The 25,440-nt window shown below is 39.9% G+C and overlaps 1 protein-coding gene across 1 annotated transcript in view; it reads left to right on the top strand.

The window, feature by feature from the left end:
* Positions 1-25,440, top strand: part of LOC150081877 (NPC intracellular cholesterol transporter 2 homolog a-like) — a 68,004-nt gene that overhangs the window by 4,351 nt on the left and 38,213 nt on the right. The window contains exon 2 of the mRNA XM_090379785.1: positions 19,205-19,309. Coding sequence (XP_090235911.1) covers positions 19,205-19,309 — 105 coding nt within the window. The remainder of the gene's footprint in view (positions 1-19,204; positions 19,310-25,440) is intronic.

Here is a 25,440-nt window from a genome sequence, read left to right as displayed (position 1 = left end):
TATGCAGTACTTTGCATTTGTCAATATTAAACTTCAGTTGCCACTTCTCAGTCCATCTGCCCAAATTTTCTAGATCCTGTAGCAGTAGCACACTGTCATTAACAACCATGCCAGCCTTTGTATCATCTGCAAACTTTTTCATCAATATCATTGATAATTATACAAAACAACAGTGGACCCAACACCGAACCCTGTGGGACTCCAATAATAACATTAGTTCACAAAGAGCAGCACCCATTGATTACCACGCTCTGTCTTCTCCCACTCAACCATCCTTTTATCCATTGTAGCAACTTACCCTTAATACCATTCTGCTCCAATTTGTACAGTAGTCTTCCATGCGCAACAGTGTCAAAAGCTTTCCTGAAATCGAAGTATATATTATTATTAATACTAGTAGATGTAAATAATGGAAGTGAGCTTATATATCATAAGTCAAAAAAAATAAAAAAAAAAACATAAATCACTCGCATCATCTGTTCATTCCCACTAATAATTTGTTCAATCTTTCTTTAAAATTTATTCAAACTACTTACTTCCACAAAAATTCCAAGATGGAAGTTTGTTCCACCAATCAATTACTCTCTTCCTGAAAGCGAATTTTCGGACATTAACCCCGTAGCCATCCTTTTTAAATTTATGCCCCTTTTATGTGCGTCATATGAGAAAGAATAAGGATGCCATTAGTACATCGTCTATTACGTAGAATTTTTTGACTAATTGCCTCAAGTTATGCGACTTTATTAATATATCCTAAACAGCCAAGACTACTAATACTTCGATAAAACTCACTTCTAATTTGCTTTGTTTAATGCATAAAATAAGTGGGAGAAAATGATTAAAATAAACTAGAATGAGACCCGTGTGTATAAACATTAGAAGGGTTAGCTTTAATTAATTCAATTAATGCCAACTAATCCAATTAACGCCTGACTTTACAATCACACCACCTCGGCTGGGATGATCACAAACAGGCCTCCTTTGTGATTTTCCGTACCATTGCAGAACTGTAGGTCTACTCAGGAGGTGTAAAAATGTATGTTGGACTTCCTATATACATTTTTACACTATATTACACCATGCTCGAAATTTATGCAACAGCGGTAGCAGACTGCAGCCTGTCGAACCAAGGCACTCATTGCACGTTCTCAGGATTTTTAAATTCCATCATGATAATATTGCAATTATACAGTCGTCTACTGAAGAAAGCACATTTTTTGGTTAGTGAAAAAAAGTTTAAGATATACAGTGGCGGACAAAAAAACTGCATCACCTTAAAAAATATAATATTTGTAGAGAAATATAAGATATTGTTTGATTACAGTCATTCATTTTTGTTTGTCACAAAGCAAAGGTATTGCGTCAGATAACGCTTCTATTGCATCAGCCATTAATTGCAAGGTGTTGCATCAGCCATTTCTATAAATACGGCGTTGGAAGGGTATACACACTCATTAGTATGCTGTTTTGCGGAGGTGTTAGCATGGCTCCATATGTTCAGTTGACATCAAGGAAAAAAGTGTAGCTGTTGCTCTGTCCCAGGAAGGGCTTCCTACGCGTGCTATCGCTGATAAAATAGGCTGCCACCAGTCAACAGTATCCCGGGTGCTGAAATTAAAGCTTGAAGTCAGTGATGTGAAGAGAAGATCTGGATCAGGCAGTAAGAGAGTGACTATGCCTTCCCAAGATCAATATTTGCAACGGCTATGCCTTCGTAATCGCCATGCTAGTGCTCCTGATCTAAAACTGGACTTTGAGATAGCCTCTGTTGAAACAAGTACACGAACTATCCAAAGACGGTTCGGAATGTGGCGTCTGCATGCCTATCGGCCCAAGAAGAAGCCTTTGTTAACCCAACAAATGAGGAAGGAGAGACTTACTTGGGCTAAAATGCATGTTTTATGGACAAAAGAGCAATGGGACACCGTCACCTTTTCTGACGAATCGAAATTCAACCTTTCATGTGAACATGTGTATATGTAAGGGCGGCACCTAGAACGTTTGTTCAATTCCGCCTCGTATCTCTGTGAAGAACAGTATCACTACAAATGGATCAGAATATGAATGACGTAGGTTTGTGTGTATTATGCGTGTGTTCTGTTATGTTCTGGCCTCTTGGCTGCCCACAAGCATCAGTCACCTGGGCAGATGATTCTGGGTGCTCGTCCACGCCATAGGAAAGGTGGACCAGTCCTAGAAAAACACGTACCATCTCAAAAGAGACTCTGACCCACTTGGTGTTGCCAGCAGGAGGGCCAGGATCCTCTGGGGACCCATTTCAGAGGGAAAAAAGGAGAAGAAAAAAATCCAGTGGTGCCGTTTGTAAAAAAAAAAATAATAAATAAATAAAAATAATTAATTAATTGATTAATTTTAAAATATATAATAACGATAAAAAAGCTTTTGCAGGTAAAAAAATAATAATGATAAGACGAAGAAGTGTGGCAAATTTAGCAAAAAAATAATAACGATAAATGAAATAAAATAATAATAATAAATAAAATCAATAAATATTTAAAAAAAAAACTTTTTTTTTTTTTTGCATTTATCATTTCTTTTCTTTTCACCAGTGAAATCTAAGAATCACTTATCTGGTTTTGGTTAGCATTGGCATACAAGGCCTTCCGCCGGGTAAAAATGCATGATGCAAAGACCTGCAGGGAAGAAAGATTGCCCAGAGTCTGGATTAATTAATCCACCTGGTTTGGGAAGAAGTTGAAAATTTCTCTCCACATTTGATCTCTGATATCCTCGTACAAGTCGCAATTATTATTATTAGGTATATGGTGCAAGGAAGCCTAAGACTTATGCTGCAACAGCCAAAAAAAAAAAAAAAAAAAAAAAAAAATTCTGAATTACCCTGAGAGAGAGAGAGAACAAGAGTCAGAAGTAGAAGGGAATCATCGAGAGAGAGAGAGAGAGAGAGAGAGAGAGAGAGAGAGAGAGAGAGAGAGAAGAATGATGATATCCAGCTCAGGACCCTGGGTGTGCCAAGCCCATACTCACCAGATGTGAGCCCCTGGGGTCAATGAAAAAGAAAATGCTACCAGTTTTCTCTCGCTCCACAAAAGCATAGGTCAGTACCTAGAAGTCCCAGTTGGTATAACTTTTCATTCAGGGAGCTGTGGCCAGTCACCAAGAAGGATGTCTCAAGGCTGAGAAAGAACCAGGATCTTGTGGTTTTGGTCATTGCAGACCGTTATCTCGGGGAGGAATCTCTTCGTTACTGTGCCTTGTGGCGATATATTCCACCTGGTTTGCCAGATGTTGACCAGTTCGTTGTAACATTGTGTTTTTTCACGCTTTACATCTGCAGTGAGATTAAGCTCAATATCCAGAATACAGGTTGGTATTTTCTTTTTGATTCTGAAGCAGAGCCCGCTGAAAACTGTAAACAAAGCAAGCGGGAGAGTTCAAGCAATTACCTGAATAGCTGCCGTGGAGACAGTTCTGCAGATTCGGTGGGTGGCCAGGATCAATCCTCTTTGAATGGAGTTGAGTTTGTTTCTCATTTCTCTAATAACTGCACGGTGGAATCATACACCGGCAGCATAAGTTAGAATGGGTAGAAATCTGCTTTGTAGTATAGCGATAACGTTCTCTTGGACAAACCCCAATCACTTCGGGAAACTCTGAGATTGGAGGCAGAAAAAACTAACTTTTGTGCTGAGGTGTTGGAAGAAGCAGAGTTTGCTGTCAACGGTGACTCTTGTCTGCGCAACCAAGACTCTTGTCTGCGCAACCAAGGGCAGTTGCACACCCGAGATCTTGGCTTGCGGTCAAGATCTCTGGCAAGATCAAGATCTTGACCTGTCTCCGCAGGTCAAGTTTGTTCTTGAAGATCATCATTTTGGATTTAGCTGGATTTATGTGGAGCTTGTTTAACCTAGCCCAGATAGAGAGATTGGACAAAACATGGCGAGCATTAGCTTACAGAGCAGAGCGTGAGTTTCCAAACACTATGATGGTGAGATCATCCGCAAATACTACAATTTTTGTGTTGTCAAAGGAGTTGCCAAATCAATTTTGGAGAACCACGTTCCAGACCAGGGGTCCCAGGACTGAGCCCTGGGGACAATCCTGGTAGATAGGCCTTGTGATCCGAATAAATTTTGATTTTACTATTACGGAGCGCTCTGAAAAGTAGCTCTGGAACAGCATGTACAAATTGGAAGGACATCTGGCAACACAGAGACGTTCAAGGGCACTTTCCCACCAAACAGTATCAAAGGCTCCCTCGAAGTCGATGCAAATAGCTACTTCGTATTTGAAGGTAGAGTTCTCCAGGTGCAGGACCAGATCGAAGAGGGCTTCCTCTTTGATCTGGTCTTTAATCTCCCCATCCCAGTATGAAGTCATACTGGGATGGGGAGATTAAATCCTGTGAAAGGAATAAAGTGGTAACTCTGAGGGCCATTAGCCGCTCTAATATTATTCTAAGGTTTGCCAATAGTGCAATAGGTCTGAAAGACCGTGGTTCAGTTGAGGGCTTATTCGGTTTTTTAATGAGCCAGAGCAGTGCCTCTTTCCAACACTTAGGGAATTGACTGTCTCGTAGACCATCCCGACTGCATGACTGTAAAGTTCCCTGCCGGTCAGATGGTCTGGAGATGCATAACAAGCAAAGAGGTGGGGCGAATTAAGTTTATTAATGGAACGATGAATGCAGAACCTTACATTGCTATCTTGGAGGAGTGCCTGAAACCCATTATTAGGGATCACCACACAGACGTCCAAAACTGCATTTTTCAACAGGACTCAGTACCTTGCCAAACAGAAAAATTGGTAAGTTTTATGCTATTTATATTTAATGATGAGTTTGTCTTCTTGTCTCACAAGGCTTAAAACATACTTACACCAATGTTTTCCCTCGTTTTTCTCCCTTAAGGTACAGTCATACCTCAGAAATGCTGGCATTACAGTGTTGGACTGGCCCAGCAACAGTCAAGATTTGAACCCTATTGAAAATTGCTGGTACATAATGTCGTCTAAAATTGCTCAGAAGAAGCCAACAAGTAAGATTCAGCTGCAGGAGGACAGTGTAAGGGTGTGGTACCACGATATTGGGCAACCGTATATCCAGAAGTTGATTAACTCTATGCCAGTTCGTTGCAAGGCTGTAATTGCAGCTCGAGGAGGAACAACACAATATTGAGGACTTATTTTGCTGATTTACAATACATAATACTATCACGTTAACTTGTAATTTCAGTTTGTACACGTATATGCAATAAAATGTGTTTGGTAATCATGATTGCCATTTGCATGATTTCTCATATTTCCATTAATTACGCATTTTACCCTTTGGGAAGATATTTATGGCAATTAGGTATATCAGGTGGTCTTTTTATTGGATTTCAATCACCCAGATATATATCCCATCTAATAAATGCATTTCGAATATTTCTGCAACCCACAATGCAGTGCAAAATACATTATTTGCAAAATTCACAAGTGATGCAGTGTTTTTTTTTTTGTCCGCCATTGTATATCATCTGTCACCTGGAAGTTGTTTCATATATGTATCATATATCCCATATTCCTTTACAAAACAACGTTTTAGTGTTGCAAAAGAGGTTTCTGAATATCCTGTATATGATGTCAAAATTATTTTATGCCAGTATTACTGCGTCATAGTAGTCAATCGAAAAAAAAAAAAAAATAGCACGTTCTTGTTTATACTCCTGAACAAACACTAGACCAGAAGAGTTTACATTAATTATTTTGGACAAAGAATACAATCATTAACCGCATCCAGCAGCCATCCAGGCTTGAACCACAGTCTGCTCAAAGCGCATGTACTTCTGCATCTTCGTGACCCTGATCACTTGGCTACGTTGGGCCTTGGTAAGATACAAGATCGCCCATTAACAAATTCATGCAGTGTCCGCCGTATGACAGCATTCCTGTCAAGATGATCCTGCAATACGACTTTAATCATCGACTTCATTATTTTCCTTGTAAGATCTGCAATTACTCACTTCGCCCTCTGATCCCCTCTGTAAATGGAGAGTCATTTGTACATCTCTGATTTGTAGGGATCTTCTCTCAAACTGAAAGGGAGGGGGCCCTACATTTGGAGATATTTTTACTGCTTTCCTCTCAGTTATAACAAAAACATTTAACAGTGATTTTTCATTTTTTCATAATCATGTGAGATTGGCCTCTACAAGCAAATGTTCGCTAAATCATCGGTAGAACACCATATGCCTTCTTGCCGTTGTCACGCTCCTCGGAGAACTTCATATTCGCTCGTATTGTAACTCCTTAATGCCTTTCTTCCTCTAAGTGCAAGACCTTGCATTCTCCAAGTGCAAGACCTTGCATTTTGCTACATTAAAACATAGCTGCCATTTTTCTGCTAATCCACGAAGCGTTATCTAAGTCATCTTGAAGCAGCGCTGGTTGGTGGTGATCATCAACCGAACTCTAAATCTTACGTCATCTGCACATTTTCATATCATGCCTTACTAACCTTCGTGGATGTTACTTTAGAACAGCAGGACCATCAGTGACCCCGATATCGATTCTTGAGGCACCCTACTTCTAACATTAGATCAATCTGAAGAATAACTATTAATCACAACTCTTTGCCACCTGCCCTGCAACCGCCTTGCGATCGTCTTAGATGCTTAGCTGTAATCCGATGTGTTCCAGTTTATACGATAGCCTCTCATGAAGGGCACAGTTACTAATGCAACTGTGCTCGAATAGCTAATCGGATTAATTAAATATGATTTTCCTTGAACAAAATCGGAATTCCATTTTTATGTAAATATCCCTGTGTTTCACTCTTTTTCATTGTCTCCATGATTTTTTCCTACCACTGAAGTAAAACAGACCGGTTTGTAATTACCCACTTCGCTATTAGAACTACTTTTATGTATCAAAAAAAAAAAAAAAAAAAAATTATGAGATCAGGGTCCCCCGTAAATGCCCACATATTTATTTTTGTCTGTAAATTGCGCGTGTTCTCTGATCGATTCGCTGGACGAAAAAAAATCCAGTTTCTGAGGGGAAAACGCCAATCTCGTCATCAACGGGATTCGAACCCGAGCTTTTTCCAGCTGGTGTGGGGAGACGGGTGACGATACCACTGTGCTACACGCGCAGACCACTTTTATGCATTAGTGTAAAGTGTATTCGTGTCTAATGGCACCAGGTGTTTCCCCCATCTCTGCATTGCTTTCATTGTGAGTGTAACAGTTCACTGCGAAGGCCAGAGATTTAAAAGTGTATGGATTTTGTAAGTGTAGTGTGATGTATCGTTGTTCTTCTGGCCATTTAGCCGCTAGATCCCTGCTGGGGACCGTTGCCTACACGTGGCCTCGTGGAGGCAGATCAGGTACACAGTAGTTTGAAATTTTTACTCCGGCAGGCCCTGCCACCTAGTTTCCTGGGACTTCAGTGGCTAGGGCCTTTTAAAAAAAAAAGCATCGTAGGGGTAGACACTAGATTCTGTAAGGGCTAAAAGTTTGCGTACTTAGTTTAATTTAGACATTGTTAGTTTTACAGTGTGGGACATGCGCTAGTGTATAGACAGAGTGGGGAGAGGCTGAAGGCTGAGGGGTGAAAGGCAGAAATATGGGGAAAATAGAGATGGTATCCCCAGATTGTCAGTGAGGCAGGCCAATGCCTCACCAGGCAAAGAACGAGGAGGTGGCGGGGGAGAGACCACGGAAACTGTCTCCTGTCCCCACCAGGAGTAGGGGAAAGTTTTGACCACACAAGGGAGTGGGGGTCAGGAAAGCCAATTTGTCCATACAGCAACGCTGCTTCTCTCTTTTGCCGTCATGTTATTCCTATCCGGGTCACCAGATTTTGGAGTCACTCATGGGACCCAATTCCCATCCGGTGTGATCAGGGCCGTATAGGCTTTGGTTGCCCATGAGGTGTGATCTCATCCATTTGTAGGTGGAATCATCTTCATCTGTGTGGACGTATTGTGGTAGGTGAGGCCTGGGAGATTCTTTGTCCTCATGCGGGTGTTCCCCCCCATTCGGTTGTCACTTGAGTGGGTGGAGGTCGGAGCTCTGATATAGCTCAGTGAAAGACAAAATTCAGTGAGGGATAGTCTTGCGGTTGCTCGTGGGACCTTTGTCCTTTCAGTTCATTGGTGTATTGTCAATGAGGTGGGTGCATTTCAATGCTTAGGTTTGTAGTTCTGCTTTGTAGTTCCCTGTGTCATCAGGTAGCAATTTCTGTCATCGCCATGGTTCTTTCTCCTTTACTTGACTGTATTCCGCCCGTGTACTGGTAGCGCGTTCCGCGTATATTTACGGGGCCGTTCGCTGTCTTCTTGGCGCCTCCGTAGCCAGGTGGGAAGGAGCAGCAGTGCATAGCACACGCTTCTTGATTAGACCCGGGTTCGAGCCACCAAATACGGAGGATGCGGAAAGGTCAGGGAATGACCACCGCATATCCCGGAGCAATATGGCCTTATTTGCTAATGCTCCTAAAAACCAAAAAATAACAACAGCTGTCTTCTTCTTGCAAATAGTTTTTGCGCATATTTGCTGAAGGCTTTATATTCATCCTCGGATTCAAGGAGTTGGTGTTCCAGGTTTTTAGGCAAGTACATGATTTGTGTAATGAGTATACATCTTAGGTCTTCGTATAATGTGCATTCGTACATCAAGTGTTTTCATGATTCTTCTTCGCCGCAGGTACATGCCCCACCTTCAATAATCCCAACCGCTGTAATTTTGGCCTTTATCGGTCCGTGCCCCGTTAGCAAAAAGAGTTGCATTTAGCCTTGGGGAAAATCGAGGGGGGTGTTGGAATACACTGTCTACGTGTGGTATGAAATTTTTTCGTAACTTTTCCTTTGTGGATGCGGACCAACGATTCTGCCACACGTGCTGTAAATGCGTCAGTAGTCGCTTCTTTTCTGTATTGCAGGCATTTGCCGGGTCTGTGGTATATCCAATCAGGTTTGTTGTTGTTTTCCCTTTGGTGGTATGACATACCGCAACGCACGACCTCCAGGTCCAGCAGCAGGGCCCCAGCCAAGACCTGCAAGGCGTGCATGCTCACTGTCCTGCAGGCTCTTGTTATGGTAAGGAGTATGTTTCGCTGTATAGTGTCGAGAAGTTTTCTATTAACCATGGTGATCACTTTCTTGTACCTTTGGCACTTCTTCAATCTCGTCCTCTTTCTTGTCTTCCTCCTCGAAGAAAGTCTTAAGTTCTGCAAATTGCAGCGCCTGTAGAGTAGGCACCTGCGAGATGATTTGATTGAGGCGTATAAGGCGTTGAATGGGTTGAGCAAGCTGAATGCTGATGGGATTCTTCCTCTTGCTCAGATTAAGAATCTGAGGGGGCACAGATTCAAATTGAGGAAAGACAGTTGTAGAATAGATGTGCGGAAATTTGCTTTTAGCCAGCGGGTAGTTGATTGGTGGAACAGGCTTCCATCTTTTGTTGTGGAAATTGATAGCCTAAATAAATTCAAGGCTGAGCTGTAAAAGCATTTAGAACAATGGGAGTTTTTTTTTTTTTTTTTTTTTGGCTGATGCTGCATATGCTTGCTTTCTTGCATCGTATGCCCTCCCAATTAACCTTAATGGCATAATACACTCACTTGACGCTTAACTGAAAAGTATTGTGTTTATATTCCATCTGCTCCAGGGGTATTACTTGCCTTTAGGCTCGAAATTTTTTTCTAATAATCACTCAGCTGTAATTTGAATATTACTGATTTCATACTGCTGAACCTCCGTCTCTCCTCACTGTAAAGCAGAGGTGTATTGCTAAAAAAAAAAAATAGTACCGGAACGCTCGTTCTCCAAGAGACTATATGATAACGCCACATCGACTGTACGGTAACTGAATCAGACTTCAGACTCACGATTCATAGAACAACCAGTTCTACCGTTCAGGTCATGGCAAATCAAAATGCAGCGTTCGCAACATCACAGTATATATCATTCGTTGGATCTCTTTATCTCACACATTGTACTTTGGTAAGAAACATTCAAGTTTTTAAATAAATCTATTAATTTCAAAAATTACTATTAATATATATGTTTAGTAGCAAAGGAAAAATAGATATTTCTCCCTCCCTTTTGATTATGCCATTGTTTCATAATATTAAATATATAAATTTAATGATTTTCTATTATGACATTTAGAAACAAGTACCGGAACGTCGTTCCGGCCCGAATCCACCACAGCTAAAAGGGTCTTTCGTATGTAAAGATCAATGCGAAGTACCTGCTCCATTCATCAGCAAGTTTGTCTAAGGCTTTTGCACATCATTATGCAAGGTGCAAGGGTTTAATCTCTTTCTGTTTCTTCTTTGTATTTGTGTACATGAAAAACTCGTTATTCCCTTTTTTTTGCGCTCTTAGACATTGATGTCTCATATCAGCCATTGCCAACCTATTCTTTTCTGTGGTACTATTAGAGATCAACTTGTAGCTGTTATAGGCTACATTACCTTTCTTAGCACTGTTACTTTTTTTACACACATTGCCCGTTATTGACCAGAACAAGTGGGCGGGAAACTCACCATGGCAAGTCAGTTTAATACAGTAGAAAAAGATGATATCTTTTCCTACTGTATTAAACTGGCTAGCTCTGTATTCTTCGATCTCGGCATCCTCCATGTGCAATATTTTCATAATGGTGGCTTTTAATTATATTCCATAATTTTTATGTATTCCCCTTCCTCTGCTGTCTCTCCAGTTAACGGAGGTTATTCAACATCTTAAACTGTCATAATCCTGTCCGCCATTGAAATTAAAGCACATGCCTTTACCTTTAACACTGCAACCTCTTTCTCGTCTTCCAACCACTGACTGTGTGAACGCCGTGTGCTAATATTTGTGCATTGTGTGCCCAATGATGACATCTGGTTCTTGAGTAACGATCAAGTCCAGAATCTTTTTACTATAACATACTGATACAAATAGTCATCATCGACTTTATTTAAAACTTTTATCCCCCTATGGTGAGTTTCCGGCCCACTTGTTCTGGTCAATAACGGGCAAACCAAAAATTCGAGTTCCATGACTTGTGAACCACTACAGACCGATCTCAAACTCATCCTGCCTATTGAAACTGCTAGAAAAAATACTGCTGCCGATCCTCACTGAACAAATCCTGCCAGACAACCCTCCCCCCCCCAACAAATCCACTATGTACTCCCACAGAGATCAACCGTAACCAACCTTCTAGCAACAACTAACAGAATCCTTGCAGCCTTTGAGAACAGAGAAGAGCTGGCAGCCACCTATGTAGTAGACATTGAACCTGCATTTGATGCCGTGCACATGCCATCTATCCTAAAGCTATAGAGAACCACTATCAGATAGGAGGCGACATCTTAGCTTTCCTCACATCTCTGCTGAATAACTGCATAATCAAATTATCTGTAGATAACTCCCAATACTTCAAAGTAATCTCGGTTGGAGTCCTGCAAGGGGAAGTACTATCTGGCCCCCTCTTCACCCTTATTGCTCCACTTGTAATCCAAAAGTTAAATATCCTGGTATATGCTGACAATCTAAAGGTACTCACGCCAATTAAGACAAACCAAGACCCTCACCAAATCTCAGAAGAGCTAACCTCCACTCTCTCCTCAATATGTATCTACCTCAAACAATTTGGTCTGCATATCAATCCTGAGAAGTCAGAAATCATGGTCTTCTCGTTAAAGCAACAGCCAACAAAAATTTATCCAGCCCTCAATGGAGCCTCCATCCCGCTTGTCTAACATCACATTGACCTAGCTTCTTCTCAGCCAGCAAGTAGACATACTCCTCACCAAAGCCGCAAGACTGCATTGGGTATGCATGCAACCTCTGCACCATGTAACATTCAAATTCACCATGGTGACATTCATTTCAACAACAGTGTATCCGCCACTTCTCTAGTGGCGGATGGCTCCGTGCCATCGCTTAATGAAAGAAGGCTCGTCACAACAGTCAAACTCATGACCAGATTCATCTCCTCCCCCTCCTTCTGGGATCACCTGTGCATGGAGGATCCCAGTTGCATGTCTACGAGCAACTCTTCAGCTATGCCCTCTACAAAGATGCCTTCATCTGTCGGACAGATTTCTTCCTCAGCAGATGCTATCTCGAGTCCAGGACTTAAATGTCGACTTCAACGAGTTCTATCGAGATCGACAGTACAGGAAAAGAATACTCAGTGAGGTGGCCAAGGCTACTACTATTATAATACGAGTCGTGAGCAATATATATATTCTTAACTCAACCAACCATGTATATATTTATGCACTTCGATGTATATCCTTATAGTATGTATTTTGAAACAAATGGTTGTACACTCACTTAATGTTCTATATATGTAGTATATAGAAGTCATTTCTCCATTCTCATGTACTGTACTTTATTTCACTTATTTATTAATGTATTTTTTGGCTTTTTGAGGCAATAATGTCTCTGTAGTACATTATTAACCCCTGGCCACTGTGCCGTGCGTGACGGGCTGTTGCAACTGCTATTATGTGAATTATCATTCTAAACGTTGCAATAAAGATCCTTCTTCAAACTGAAATCGTCCGTAAAACATTCTCACTCGCTCTCCCATATGCACACAGAGGAACTCGTCATACTCTTCACTCCACACGGATTCTATGCTGGCACGTAAGTTCCGAGTCTATGAAAGACTTTGTTGTGCTCAGGCTGCTTTGGAAAATATGTTACTAATGTTCGACCCAAGTGATATTACTAATTAAATATGCGACTTGACAGTTTTGTGACTCGTTATCCTGACTCTTTCACTCCTTTGGAATGCACTGTTCTTGATGCTAGTATATGTTATCTAAATTACAGCAAGTAATTTATGATATTAAGTTACAGAATGGTAACTATTTGTGTTTTATGTATCTATTCAACAGCTGATTGAAAATTCTAGATAAATTCGAACTAAATTTTCAATTACTGCCTAGCATATACATCATCACTGAGTATCGTCCCTCCTAGAAAAGCTTTTTGGATCACTCGAGTGGTTGCCACTACAACTTAAACTAATTCTACTTTTATTCTAATTCCAAGGAATATTGAAAATACTGCGAATCGAACAATCACTGATGTCTGATGTAAATAATTTCTCGGGAGATGATGAAATCGACAACATTGTGGGTAGAAAACGCTGTTGACCTTCGCTGTATGAAGTGTTGGTGAAGAAAGGAATTCTACAAGTAGCAAACACCTATTATCCACACCCAAACGTGACAGTCAAGATTTTAACTTTTTTTTTTTTTTAATCACAATAATAAATCTCTCTCGCTCTTATAGCATAAAAGAAGAAAAGGAATAGTCATTGTGGAAAATCTTACAGAGGGTGAAGGATGATATAATTACTAAACTTACGAATGACAAAGCAAGATGACACATCACTTTGTTATGACTACAATCATTATTATAGAGATGTGAAGCCCACCTCCAGAATACGTATATAAAATAAAAATAACGTGTATTTATCGAATTTCAAATGGGACGTCCATGAGAATCAAGTTAAAATAGTAATGTGGCCTACCGAAACAAAAATAAATGCGATTTTTTTTTATTTCCAATGCAACAGTTTTATAAAGTTTCATTGTTTTATTTGACACAGATTAAAATTTAATTATTCAATTAAGTGACATATTTATTTCTTTTCAAACTCCAGCCCAAAATAAAATCATTAGTTTTATATATAGGAATGAGGGGGTCACACAAATTTATTTATCATTTTAGTGATCTGCGGTATAGCAAAGTTTGAGAACGCACGGACTAAAGACACTTAGATGGAGAGCGAAAGTACCGTATTCAATATTTTTTTCCTTGTAAAAGGAAAGGAATAGAACAGAAAATTTTATTTCACAGAAAAAAACAAAACAGTAAAGGTACTAATAATTAATTTCAATTTTACTCATAATAAATGAAAAGCGATAAATAAAGGAAGAAAACATCCGACAACCATTCGCTGCTCCCACTTTTCTCTCAGGAAAGACTGAAATGGTGCATTAACAAAAACGATATACTTTAGTAAAACCACCATGTGTGATTGCCAATTTTGAAAAGTTAGAAATTACACTTTTCTCAATTAGGTAAGCTCGACGTAAGTCCATCATTAAAAGCGGGTTAGCCTGAAAAATCGACCTTTTCGCTGTTTGCAAACTTTTTCTATCAAGAGTCGCCCTTTTCATTAGCTTCTGCTGTTATTCCCTTTGGAAAAGGATCGTCGTGAATAGATTTTTTTTTTTTTTCAAAAATGACCACTGGGTGATGTTACTAATGTTCGACCCAGGTGATGTTACTAATTAAATACGCGACTTGACATTTTTTTGACTCGTTGTCCTGACTCTTTCGCTCCTTTGGAATGCATTGTTTTTGATGCTAGTATATAGAAAGTACTGGGACCACGTCCATGTTTCTGAAGTGAAGGGGTTAAACACTTTTAAGTTTTAAATTCATCAAAGTTTGAGGCATGAGGTGCGGGTTATACTTATAGTATAGGTAAATCTTAATCTAAATTATCTGTAAACAGAATAATTTTTAGGCTTGTTTTGCTATGCTGCTGTCCTCTCCCTCCACTTACGAAATATGAAGGTTGGAGCTGCTCTTTTGTGCAGTGCTTTTTTTAATTCATTCTTTGAACAAGATTTTACACACCATATTTTTTAAACGAGATTAATTTTCACCTTTTAAACGCAATGTCTGTTAAGACCAAATGAAGACTTCCCAAGAAAAGTGGAATACAGAGGAATATTCATTAGTTAAGATTATCTCAAGCAAATTTCTTTAATATCAATTTACAATATTATTATTGCAGCAACATTTTTGCTAATTAGCAATTGAAATCGTTAAACTCGTTTTTTAAAATTTATACTTTTCAGATGTTTATTTTGTGTCTTAAAAATTACTATGAAACATTGTAAAATGAAATTTCATCTAAAAATTTTTAAATTTCATGTAAATATTTTCCAAAATTTCGAGAATTCTTAGTATTGCGGTATGGGGTAATCCTTAAAGTTAGTAACTCGAATTTGTTGCTGAAAATCGTAAATAAACAGGTCCATGTTCTGTGCAACAGTTCGCAGCAGGTGTTGAAAATGAACTTCATCTTTAGTTATGCACATAAACACGCAGTGGCATACATTTAACAAGGCGCTGTCCTCTTATGTCCTCCATTACCTCCTTAAATTTGCTCTTTCACATATCCTCATAGAAACTGTTTAGAAACGAACACGTGCCGATATCAGTTGCAATTTCCCAACCCACACGTTAAACTTTTTAATTAAATCGATCAATTAATTGCTGATTATCACATGACAATCTACACACAAAAGATAAAATCTTCGACATCGCCACCCCATCAAAATTACAAAATCAAGTGTCATTAACAAGGATCAGAAATAGCAATTGCAAAGAAATAAGATTAATAAACCCCTATGGTATACATCTCTATCAAACATAAAAATACATTGTGCGCCGTCAAACCTCACTGCGAAAGGTCTGTTTACGACTTCCTATCCAAGACGGCAAGAGCATACCAACGCACTTTAGTGTTTTTATCAAGAGTATCATGCTGTTCATGCTTCATTTCCTTCAAATAATAAAGCAAGTTTAAACAAAGCTGTACTGTTATTATGTTAAAAAAGCATTATAAGAATATGCTAGTTCTGCAGAAAACATGTTCTAGTGGATGAACAGCAGGCTTGTCACTTGTTTGGGGAAGTCTGGGTTCGAGTCCCTTCATGGAAAAATTTCTAAAGACCTCTTCAATCGAGGCTGTAGTTAGCTGATCTCAGGTGGAGAGAGTAGATATTTTCCTCGTGAATTATTCTGGGTTTTTAAGCCCTAACAATATGCAAATCAACCTATGAGCACACATTTGTACAAACATAGTACACAATAGCGCAATATGGCTTAATTCGCTGAGACGCCTAAAAACAATAAAGTCGTGAGCAGTGGGCTGATTTATACTGTCAGCTTATTATGGTTACAGGTTTTTAGGCGCATCAGCGACTTAGGCCACACTGCACCGTATACATTATATCTATAAATTGCGTGCTTTCTGTGTTCGATTTACTGTTTACTGGGCGAAAAACCCGAGTTTCCGAAATTAAAAACCATGCTACCTTTTCCTCAGACCAACTAACTCAACTAAGTTGTGAAAAAGGCAAAGAAAAATTTCTTGCGTCACTGACTGGATTCGATCTCAGGTCTTTTCCTCCCAGTATGAGGAGGACGGTGATTATACCAACTGTGCTACTCAAGTATGCCAAACTGTCACGGGCTTGAGGAGCAAGTAAATAAGGTCCTCCACATTAAGCATCCCCGAAGGAGTCTCCCCTAACAAGAGCCTCACACTCCTGTGCATTAATTCGTCGCTGAGTGAGCTAAAAAAAGATAGAGGGTGTTCTTGAGCTTCTCGTAATTCACTGTTCCAATTGATCCGAAGATATTCAATTGAGTTGATGTTCAGTCTCTGTGGTGGCTGCTGCAACGTGCCGCTTTTAATCTCTTCAAACGACACACGTACACAATTCTTCTTTTGTGATAGGAGCCTTATAGTATTTGAAGATGAAGGGGCTACTTCGATAAAATTACCGCAATATAGGGCATACAGAATATAATTCATAGTACCATGCACTGCGACAGTAGATTGTTGTTTGGTTTTTAGGAGCATTACCAACTAAGGCCATATTGCTCGGGGAATATGCGGTGGTCATTCCCTGACCTTTCCGCATCCTCCGTATTTGGTGGTCACGGGCTGGAACCCCGGTCTAATCAAGAAGCGTGTGCTACGCACTGCTGCTCTTGCCCACAAAATAACCGTAGACGTTTAAAATAAATTCCACGCTAATATGCAGAACCGTAACTAGAAATTCTGTCACTTACGATCAAATATGAGAAATGTCTTTTTTATAAATATAATTATATTATAATATTAATTAATTTTTAAATGAATTAGAATATGAAATAAATAAAAAAAAATAAATTATTATCTGCAAAATGGTAGTTTTATGAAAAAAGAGATACTTTTACTTATATAATAACTGATTTAGATAATAATGATTGTCATATTTAAGAAATATATATAAATTCAGTTATTTTAATTCCATTCGGAGCCTACAACGGATCTGCGCTTTGGCTGAGGCTACAGTTACCATACCTAGTTACGCCCACGGGAGACAGGATTTTTAAGTTATTCTGGTATTCCAGCCTGCACAACAAGAATATCGACCAGTGCGCCCATTATTTATAGACATTAAACACTAATCGCAATACATTTTCTTAGATAACAATGCACTATATACACTGAATGATCACTGGATTATGACCACTTACCTAATACCATATTGGGTCAATGTTGCACGGATAACAGTCGCTGTTGGCCTAGGCATTGACTCCACTAGATGTCTGAAGACATCCGTAAAGATCTGCAGCATGCTGCCTGCAAGGCTTTCCACAGTGGCGGAACAAATGATGGTTGCTTGTCCACACTCCTCATTTACCATTCCAAAACATCCCACAGGTATTCAATTGGTTGAGGTGAGGCGAATTTGGAGGCCAATCAAGATGGGTGATATCTTCCCTGTGGTCATCTAACCACTTGTGCAGAACGGATTCCAACACTCCAGGTTTCCTGTGCAGGGGCTCATTGTTGTTTACTATATTTATTAATGATGTTTATTAAAGTATATCAGGCTTAATGTCTAAATTTGCAGATGATAGATTTACATGGTGGTTAATGACAGCAATCGGGGCAAGCTTCTGCAACAAGATTGAAAAATTAGGCATATGGGCTGAGAAATGGCAGTTGAAGTTACATTGACAAATGCAAGGAACTACATATGGGTAACAGTAATCCTGGATTAAAGTACCAACTGTGTGGTACTATAGCTAGGGTAGTGGAAAATGAAAAATGACCTGGGGATAACTGTGCAGTCAGATATGAAGTTCTCTGATAGTGCACAGATGGGTAGCCAGGACAGGTCATGGGATTTTGTCAATGGTATACAGGAATCTTTCTAGCAGGGATAAGAGGTGATTATTCCATTGTACAAGGCAATGGTCAGCCCGCATCTTGAGTACTGCGTAGAAGTCTGGAAGTCTCATTTTAGGAAGGATGCAGAGCTTCTGAAGATGCAGAAAAGGACAATGATATTAGGAAGGACAGTAAAAGGGTGACCATACCAAGGAAGGACTCAATTCTGCAAATTACAACGTCTGGAGACGAAGCACCTGTGAGGATACCTGATTGATTGATCTTAATGCTGATGCCATTCTTCCTCTTACTCAGACTACACACGAGGGGACATAAATTCAAACTGAGGAAGGATGGTTGAAGAATGCCATCCTCCTTGATTGTTGGAACAAATTTCCATCTGTTGTTGTGGAAGTGGGTGATTTGAATAAATTCAAGGAAGAACCAGACAAATTATTGGAGGGGACGTGCAAGTGGTAAAGGAAGTTTTTTTTTTTTTTTTTCTTTTTGGCTGATGCTTTATAAGTTTTCTTTCTTGCATCATTTAATCTTTATTGTATACAAACATGGTATATACAATAGACCCTTCACAGCAACAACGCCAGGGGTTTTACATTGGTTGGTAAATTGGTTAGCAATTTACTAATAATAATACTAATACGCTCTCAGTTAATTGCACTGTTCTATTAAAATAAAAATAAATAAATTTTCTGTTTATACTCCGGGACGACCAAACGGTCAAAGGAGTTCACAAGATAGATAGAATACAAGAAACAGCACCGTATTCAGTAGTCACGGGCTTGAACCCCAGTCACTCAAGGCACGTGTACTTATGCTCCCGTGCGCCTGACCACTAGGCTACGGCGGTCTTACTATAAAATGTGTGCATATAACAGTTACGTGCCAAAGCAACTAGGGCAGCGAGACTTCTATATATGTTGACTGTTACTGCACGCATTTTGTGATTGACTTGGTGTTTGCTAGACCAAAAAAAAATAATAATAAAATATTCTGCCAAACCAACCATCCGACACTAGCCTGACACCGACTAACTTGACCACGTTGTGAAAAAAATCCATAACAATTCCTTCTATCTTTGATGCGATGAGGACCGAGTCCGTTCCCACCAGGTGTAAGGACGGTGATTATACCCATGCTACCTGAAATAACACAGTGTGTATGAAATGAGTAGGTATGCATATAATTAACATTTATGTCAGATTGCAAAACAGTTATTTGTGTTTCTTCTTTTACAGGACCTAGAAATGTGATTTCTGTCTCTGCAACAGGCTGTGAAACTCAGGATGTCTGTGTTTTGGATGGAGGAACGAAAAAAACTTTTACTGTGGTCTTCAGAGCGCGTAAGTTATTAAAAATGTATATTACGCTTATGCAACTAAAACATTCAAGGTACGTATCATATTGTATATTATGTAAGAGAATTAAAAGAAACTGACAAGAAATATTGATAAAAGCAATACAGTGCACCCTTTAGCTTCGATAAGCACACAGACTTTCCCAACCAAAACGTTGGTTGCGAAATAACAACCGAGAAGTTGTTATACCACAAGTGCAACAGCTAGGATACCTGGAAACAACAATCATGCAAGACGGAGCATCTCCACATATTGGGAGATCTCGTTCTCCCAATAATCTACTCGTTCCCACAGCGTCACCGACTTGAGCCATATTGCGCCGTAATATTATGTCTGTAAATTATGTGCGTGTGTTCTGTAATCAATTTTTCTACACTGGTGTGCAAAGCTTAAGGACCAGTCAGGTTTTCACCTGTAACTTCTCATAGGAGTGCCCTGGAGATGGGAAAAGCATACCAAAGGAACCTCGTGAGGTACTGAAATGAAGGAAACAACACCAACACAACAACGGAAACAAAACGATACAGAGGGACTTTATTCAAAAATGGCAACAGAGCACTTGCTTCCGTGATACAGACGCATCACTGCCAAAGATGGAACAAAGGGAAGAGGTGGTCCTCAGTAGGAGATATGGCCACCCCTAATGTCACTGCAAGCTTTGCACCTCCTGCCCATACTTGGAACGATGTTGTTAAGTTCTTGCGGTAACATCATCCATTCCTCTGTGTGACTGTGTGGAGAAAACGAAGATTCTACTAACTGCACAACACGCGAGGGTACGAGTTTTCGATCTACAACTTCCCGTTGATGTATATCATGGCACCATTCCTTACCTAACGCACCTGATGGATAACGTTACACAACACTTTCAAAACATCATCCCCCACCCCGATATGTTACATTCTGTAATTGGCCACACCATCACTCAGTTTGAAATTGTGATAGACCACAGTGGTGACCACATCCCAACACAACAAAGCCTTTTCCTGACGGTGAACTTCGGAATTAATTTTTTGTTTTTCGTGATATCGCTTTCGCATTTTCTGAAGACCATGCATGTTAAATTTGGTTGCCTTTCTTTCATTAGATCGCAATCCCCGGGCTCTAAAATTGGATGATGTAATTGTGGCCAGTGGCCACTTACTGAAATAGGAACATATTCAAAATGAAAAGAGATCATTTATGTAACACACCTCGTGATTGTGTATTAGGCAAGTTGCAACACACAATGTACAGCGATAACCTTTCACAATAATGAGAGCCGATGACTTGCATGCAGACATAAGACGCTCTATATCGCATTACAGGTTCATCGGATTTAAAGTATTCTTGTTTTTTGAGGGGGTCTCCAAGGTTTCCCCTATGTACCACAGTAGCGTCTGAAAAGCAAATTTGCCAAAGCCGACAAGTGTGAATAAGTGTTGGTGTGTAAAGTTTATGTGTGTGTTATGTTGAATGACGACGCCTGGCAACTTCGCCGCCAGAGAGCAAAAAAAAGTGTAAAGTGTAAAGTGTATTCGTGTCTAGCGGCACCGGAGGTTTCCCCCAACTCTGCGTTGCTTCTATTGTAGTTGTAACAGTTCACTGTAAAGGCCAGAGATTTAAAAGTGTATGGATTTTGTAAGTGTAGTGTTGTGTATTGTTGTTCTTCTGGCCATTTAGCCGCTAGACCCCTGCTGGGGCCCAACGTTGTCCACACTTAGCCTCGTGGAGGCAGACCAGGTAGTTGATATTTTACTCTGGCAGGCCCTGCCACCTAGTTTCCTGAGATTTCAGTGGCTAGGGCCTTAAAAAAATAAATAAAAAATTTAAATAAAAAAATAAAATAATCGCTGAAAAAGGTTTAAGCCGAAAGAGTTTTGCGTGCGCGGTTTGAATTTGGACATATTTTAATTTTTAACATTGTGTGGGACATGCGCTGGTGTATAGACAGAGTAGGGGAGGGAGACTAAAGACTGGGGGAAAAGCCAGAAGTATGGGGACAATAGAGTAGGTGTCCCCAAAAGCAGTGGGGCAGGCCCATGCCCCACCAGAGGTAGAGAAGCGGAGAGTGGCAGAGGGGGGAACAGGAAACCGTCTCCCCCCTACCTGGGGATTGAGAATTAAAGGTGAATAGGACTAGGGAGTCCTATTCAGACCGCCATATGGCGTAATGCAAGTAGTTCCTGCATTTATGTCCAGTCCGGGCTTTTTGTCACTTGGCTTGTTTGCATGTACTCATCTTCGTCGGTTAGTTCCTGTTGCTGTGTCTGACCAGGTTCCTTGTCACTTTGCTATTTTCTCGATATTTGTAGGGTCCTGTTGGGTCCCGCCAGAGGGCAGTGAACACTTGGTCCGCTGCCCCATGACTCCCATCCCATGCCACGTGGAGGCGTGCCAGGGACCACAAACAGGAAAAGACTCTTAGCGGGATAAGAAGAAAACGTATCCCAATAAATAATGAAAAGGAAGGAACATAGCCTGAGAAGTAGGGGTAATGGTATGGATGGGAAAGAAAAGGAAAGCAAGGGGATGAAAGAAATAGGCATCCCGAGAAGAAAAAGTCAGCAAGAGATTAAAGATTCTAGTGGACAAAGCTTACGGAGTTCAGTAAGGCCACACAGCCAAATAAAAGTAATAATATACACATTATTTACAAAGCCAACAATTTAACATTTCTCTCAACTAGAGAAGAATAGACAAATCACTATTTACACCAATAAATAAATACCGAATTTGGTTATCAAAACTACAATCACTTTTGGACATTAATTTAATTTAACACTTGTAGGAAGGGTGTTTTCATTCCTGCACTTATGCGATGAAATCAGAACACCCATAATAAGACAGTAAATAAAGAAACTAACATTCTTCAACAAAGCAATAATGATGAAATCAGCTTTAGCATGTAAACTCCATCCATTTTAGAAGATACACTTTCATTAACACTATCAAGTAGGTTAACCAACACACACACCTAAAAGAGAACATAACCATACAGCATGTATCCTTTCCATGCTTAAATCGTCAAGTTTCACATACTGCCCAACAAAACAACAATAAACACAAACAAATCAAACCTTATCCTAAGTTTGGTCCATACAATCAACTCAAGACCAAAACAGATTACTCACACTAAGCTAGATACAGAGACCTAAGGATCTTGTCTCATCCACAACTGCCATATTTACAGCTTAGACAAACCAATCATGAGTTCCCACAATACTTCTGTGAGCCAAAGTCGCATACATGGAAGAGAAATCCAACCATGTACAAACCAAGTCTCATATAGAGTAACTAAGTATCAGCAGTGCAATCCAAGTTCAATAAACATAATACTCAATAACATATCACTTTCAAAAACAATAAAACTAATCAACTGTCTGATTTAGTCCTAATAATACTAGGACTATAGTTTAACGTTTTGTAATACAGCAAAAATACATTTAATACTCTTTAATAAATACATGTAATAATCTTTCCAAGTTTTAATCCAGAATCATTAAGCTGGTCAGAAACATGAAGCCTTAATTTCGGTCCAAAGATTATTTACAACTATGTACAATGTTCCATTCATGAAACAACCAGCACATTTCCAATCATTGCCTTCTATAAATCTTAGAATCCAAATACATACTAATAAAGTAATGAACCACAATCGTGTTAGTCACTTCAAGGTGTATCTCTATTCATTATAGATTTTCTTCTCTAACTATAAAATATTCAAGGGTAAAGGCTCATGCTACGAGGTAGAATGACTAACAAATGACTAACGGTTAGTGTAACTGTAAATGCATCATTTTAGCACAGCAATCTACCAAAGTAGTTAAATTAATTAATTAAATTGGCATCGTTTTGGTTATATCTCATATTGTGAAGTTATACTTCATAACTGGGTTGTCACTATTGCAACACCAGGGTACCTGTACACCCACCGAAGAGAAGCCAACAAGCTTTGAAACGGTGCTGTCTGGGTGGTGGTATCCGCCGAGAATAAATAACAATAGTCTTCTCCACTGGCGAAGTGTTATTTATTCGAGGTAGTACAATACCACGGCAACTCGTTGTGAAGGCATTCACAATATGAAATATAACCAAAACGATGCCAATTTAATTAATTAATTTAACTACTTTGGTAGATAGCCATGTTAAAATGATGCCTTTGTACTAACCTACATGTTAGTCATTCTACCTCGAAGCATGAGGCCTTTGCCCTTAAATACTTTATAGTCTATATCACTACACACCATCAGGCATCTCTCATATTGTGAAGTTATACTTCATAACTGGGTTTTCGCTATTGCAATACCAGGGTACCTGCCCACCCACCGAAGAAAGGCCGGATAAACGTTCTTCTTTCGGATAGTTGCCTGACGAGGTTCTGCTGCTTCAACGTTAGCATTAGCATTAGTAGAGGCATTTGATGCAAGAAAGCAAGCTTATGCAGCATCAGCCAAAAAAAAAAAAAAAAAAAAAACCACTTCCACTTCACCCCTCTGTTCGTTCAAAATACCTGTCCAGTTGAGCCTTAAACTTATTTAGGCTATCAACCTCCACCACAAGGGATGGAAGTCTGTTCCACCAACCAACCACCCGCTGGCTAAAGACAAATTTCCGCACGTCTATCCTACATCTGTCTTTCCTCAATTTGAATTTATGCCCTCTCAGGTGATTATTCTGAGCTAGAGGAAGAATCCCATCAGCATTGAGCATGCTTAAACCATTCAAGGCTTTATACACCTCTATCAGATCACCTCGCTGGTGCCTAGTCTCCAGACACTGTAATTTGCAAAACTTAAGCCTTTCTTCGTAAGAGCACCCCTTTGTTCCATTCACTAATCTTGTTGCCCTTCTCTGTACTCGTTCCAGCAGCTCTACATCCTTCTTGAAATGAGGCCTCCAGACCTGTATACAGTACTCTAGGTGTGGCCTGACCATCGCCTTATACAATGGAATAATCACCTCCTTATCCCTGCTGGAAAAATTCCTGTATATCATTGACAATACTCCATGAGCTACTCTTGCAGCCCGTCTGCACTGCCCGTCTGCAACTTCATATCTGCCTGCACAACCACCCCCAAGTCCCTTTCATTCTCTACCACTGTCAGTGTTGTACCACAGAGTTGATACGTTGCTCTGGGGTTGCTGTTTCCCATGTGTAGTACTTTACATTTGTCAATGTTAAACTTCATTTGCCACCTCTCAGCCCATCTGCTCAACCTTTCCAGATCCTGTTGCAGCAGCATAGTGTCAGTAGTGTCCTTGACAACCCTGCCAACCTTTGTATCGTCTGCAAACTTGGACATTAATCCCGATATACCATCATCAATATCATTTATAAATACAGAAAACAATAATGGACCCAACACTGAGCCCTGAGGGACTCCACTAATAACATCAGTCCACGATGAGCAGTGTCCATTGATTACCACTCTCTGTCTTCTCCCCCTCAACCACCCCTTTATCCATAGCAGCAATTTGCCTCCAATGTCACACTGCTCCAATTTGTGTAGCAGTCTTCCATGTGCAACAGTATCAAAAGCCTTTCTAAGATCCAAGTATATAATATCAAAGTTATTCCCTGCATCCAGTTCTTTTGTGACTGCATCATAGTATCCAATCAAGTTGGTCAGGCAAGACTTCCCCTTAACAAAACCATGCTGTGTCTGAGCTATAACTGAAGTCTTGTCTAAATGATCCTGCAGTGCGTCTTTAACCAGTGCCTCCATTAATTTTCCTGGAACAGAAGTTAAGCTCACAGGTCTATAATTACTTGTGTCAGCCTTTGATCCTCCTTTGTGAATTGGGGTCACATTTGCACATTTCCAGTCTATGGGTACCTCCCCTGAGTCCAAGGAAGATCTCATAATTATGGCTAAGGGTTTGCTTACTTCCTTTGCTGCCTCCTTTAATATAACTGGATAGATCCCATCCACCCCGGGTGCCTTTCTTGTGTTTATCTTCAACAGTTTCTCCTCCACTTTACTCCCAGTTATTTCAAGATTCTGTAACTTACTGCTAGAGTTGAATACACCTCTGGCATTCCCCTCGCTGAATAACTCCTCATGTGTGAATGTCGATGCAAAATATTCATTTAGTTTGTTAGCCACCTGAGCAGGATCATCAACACTTGACCC

This window comes from Mastigoproctus giganteus, chromosome 8 (assembly GCF_048544385.1).
Source record: "Mastigoproctus giganteus isolate SK-2022 chromosome 8, ASM4854438v1, whole genome shotgun sequence".
NCBI classification, from domain to species: Eukaryota; Metazoa; Arthropoda; class Arachnida; order Uropygi; family Thelyphonidae; genus Mastigoproctus; species Mastigoproctus giganteus.
The sequence above is the reverse complement of the archived record's forward strand: the minus strand, read 5'-3'. Positions and strand labels throughout refer to the sequence as shown.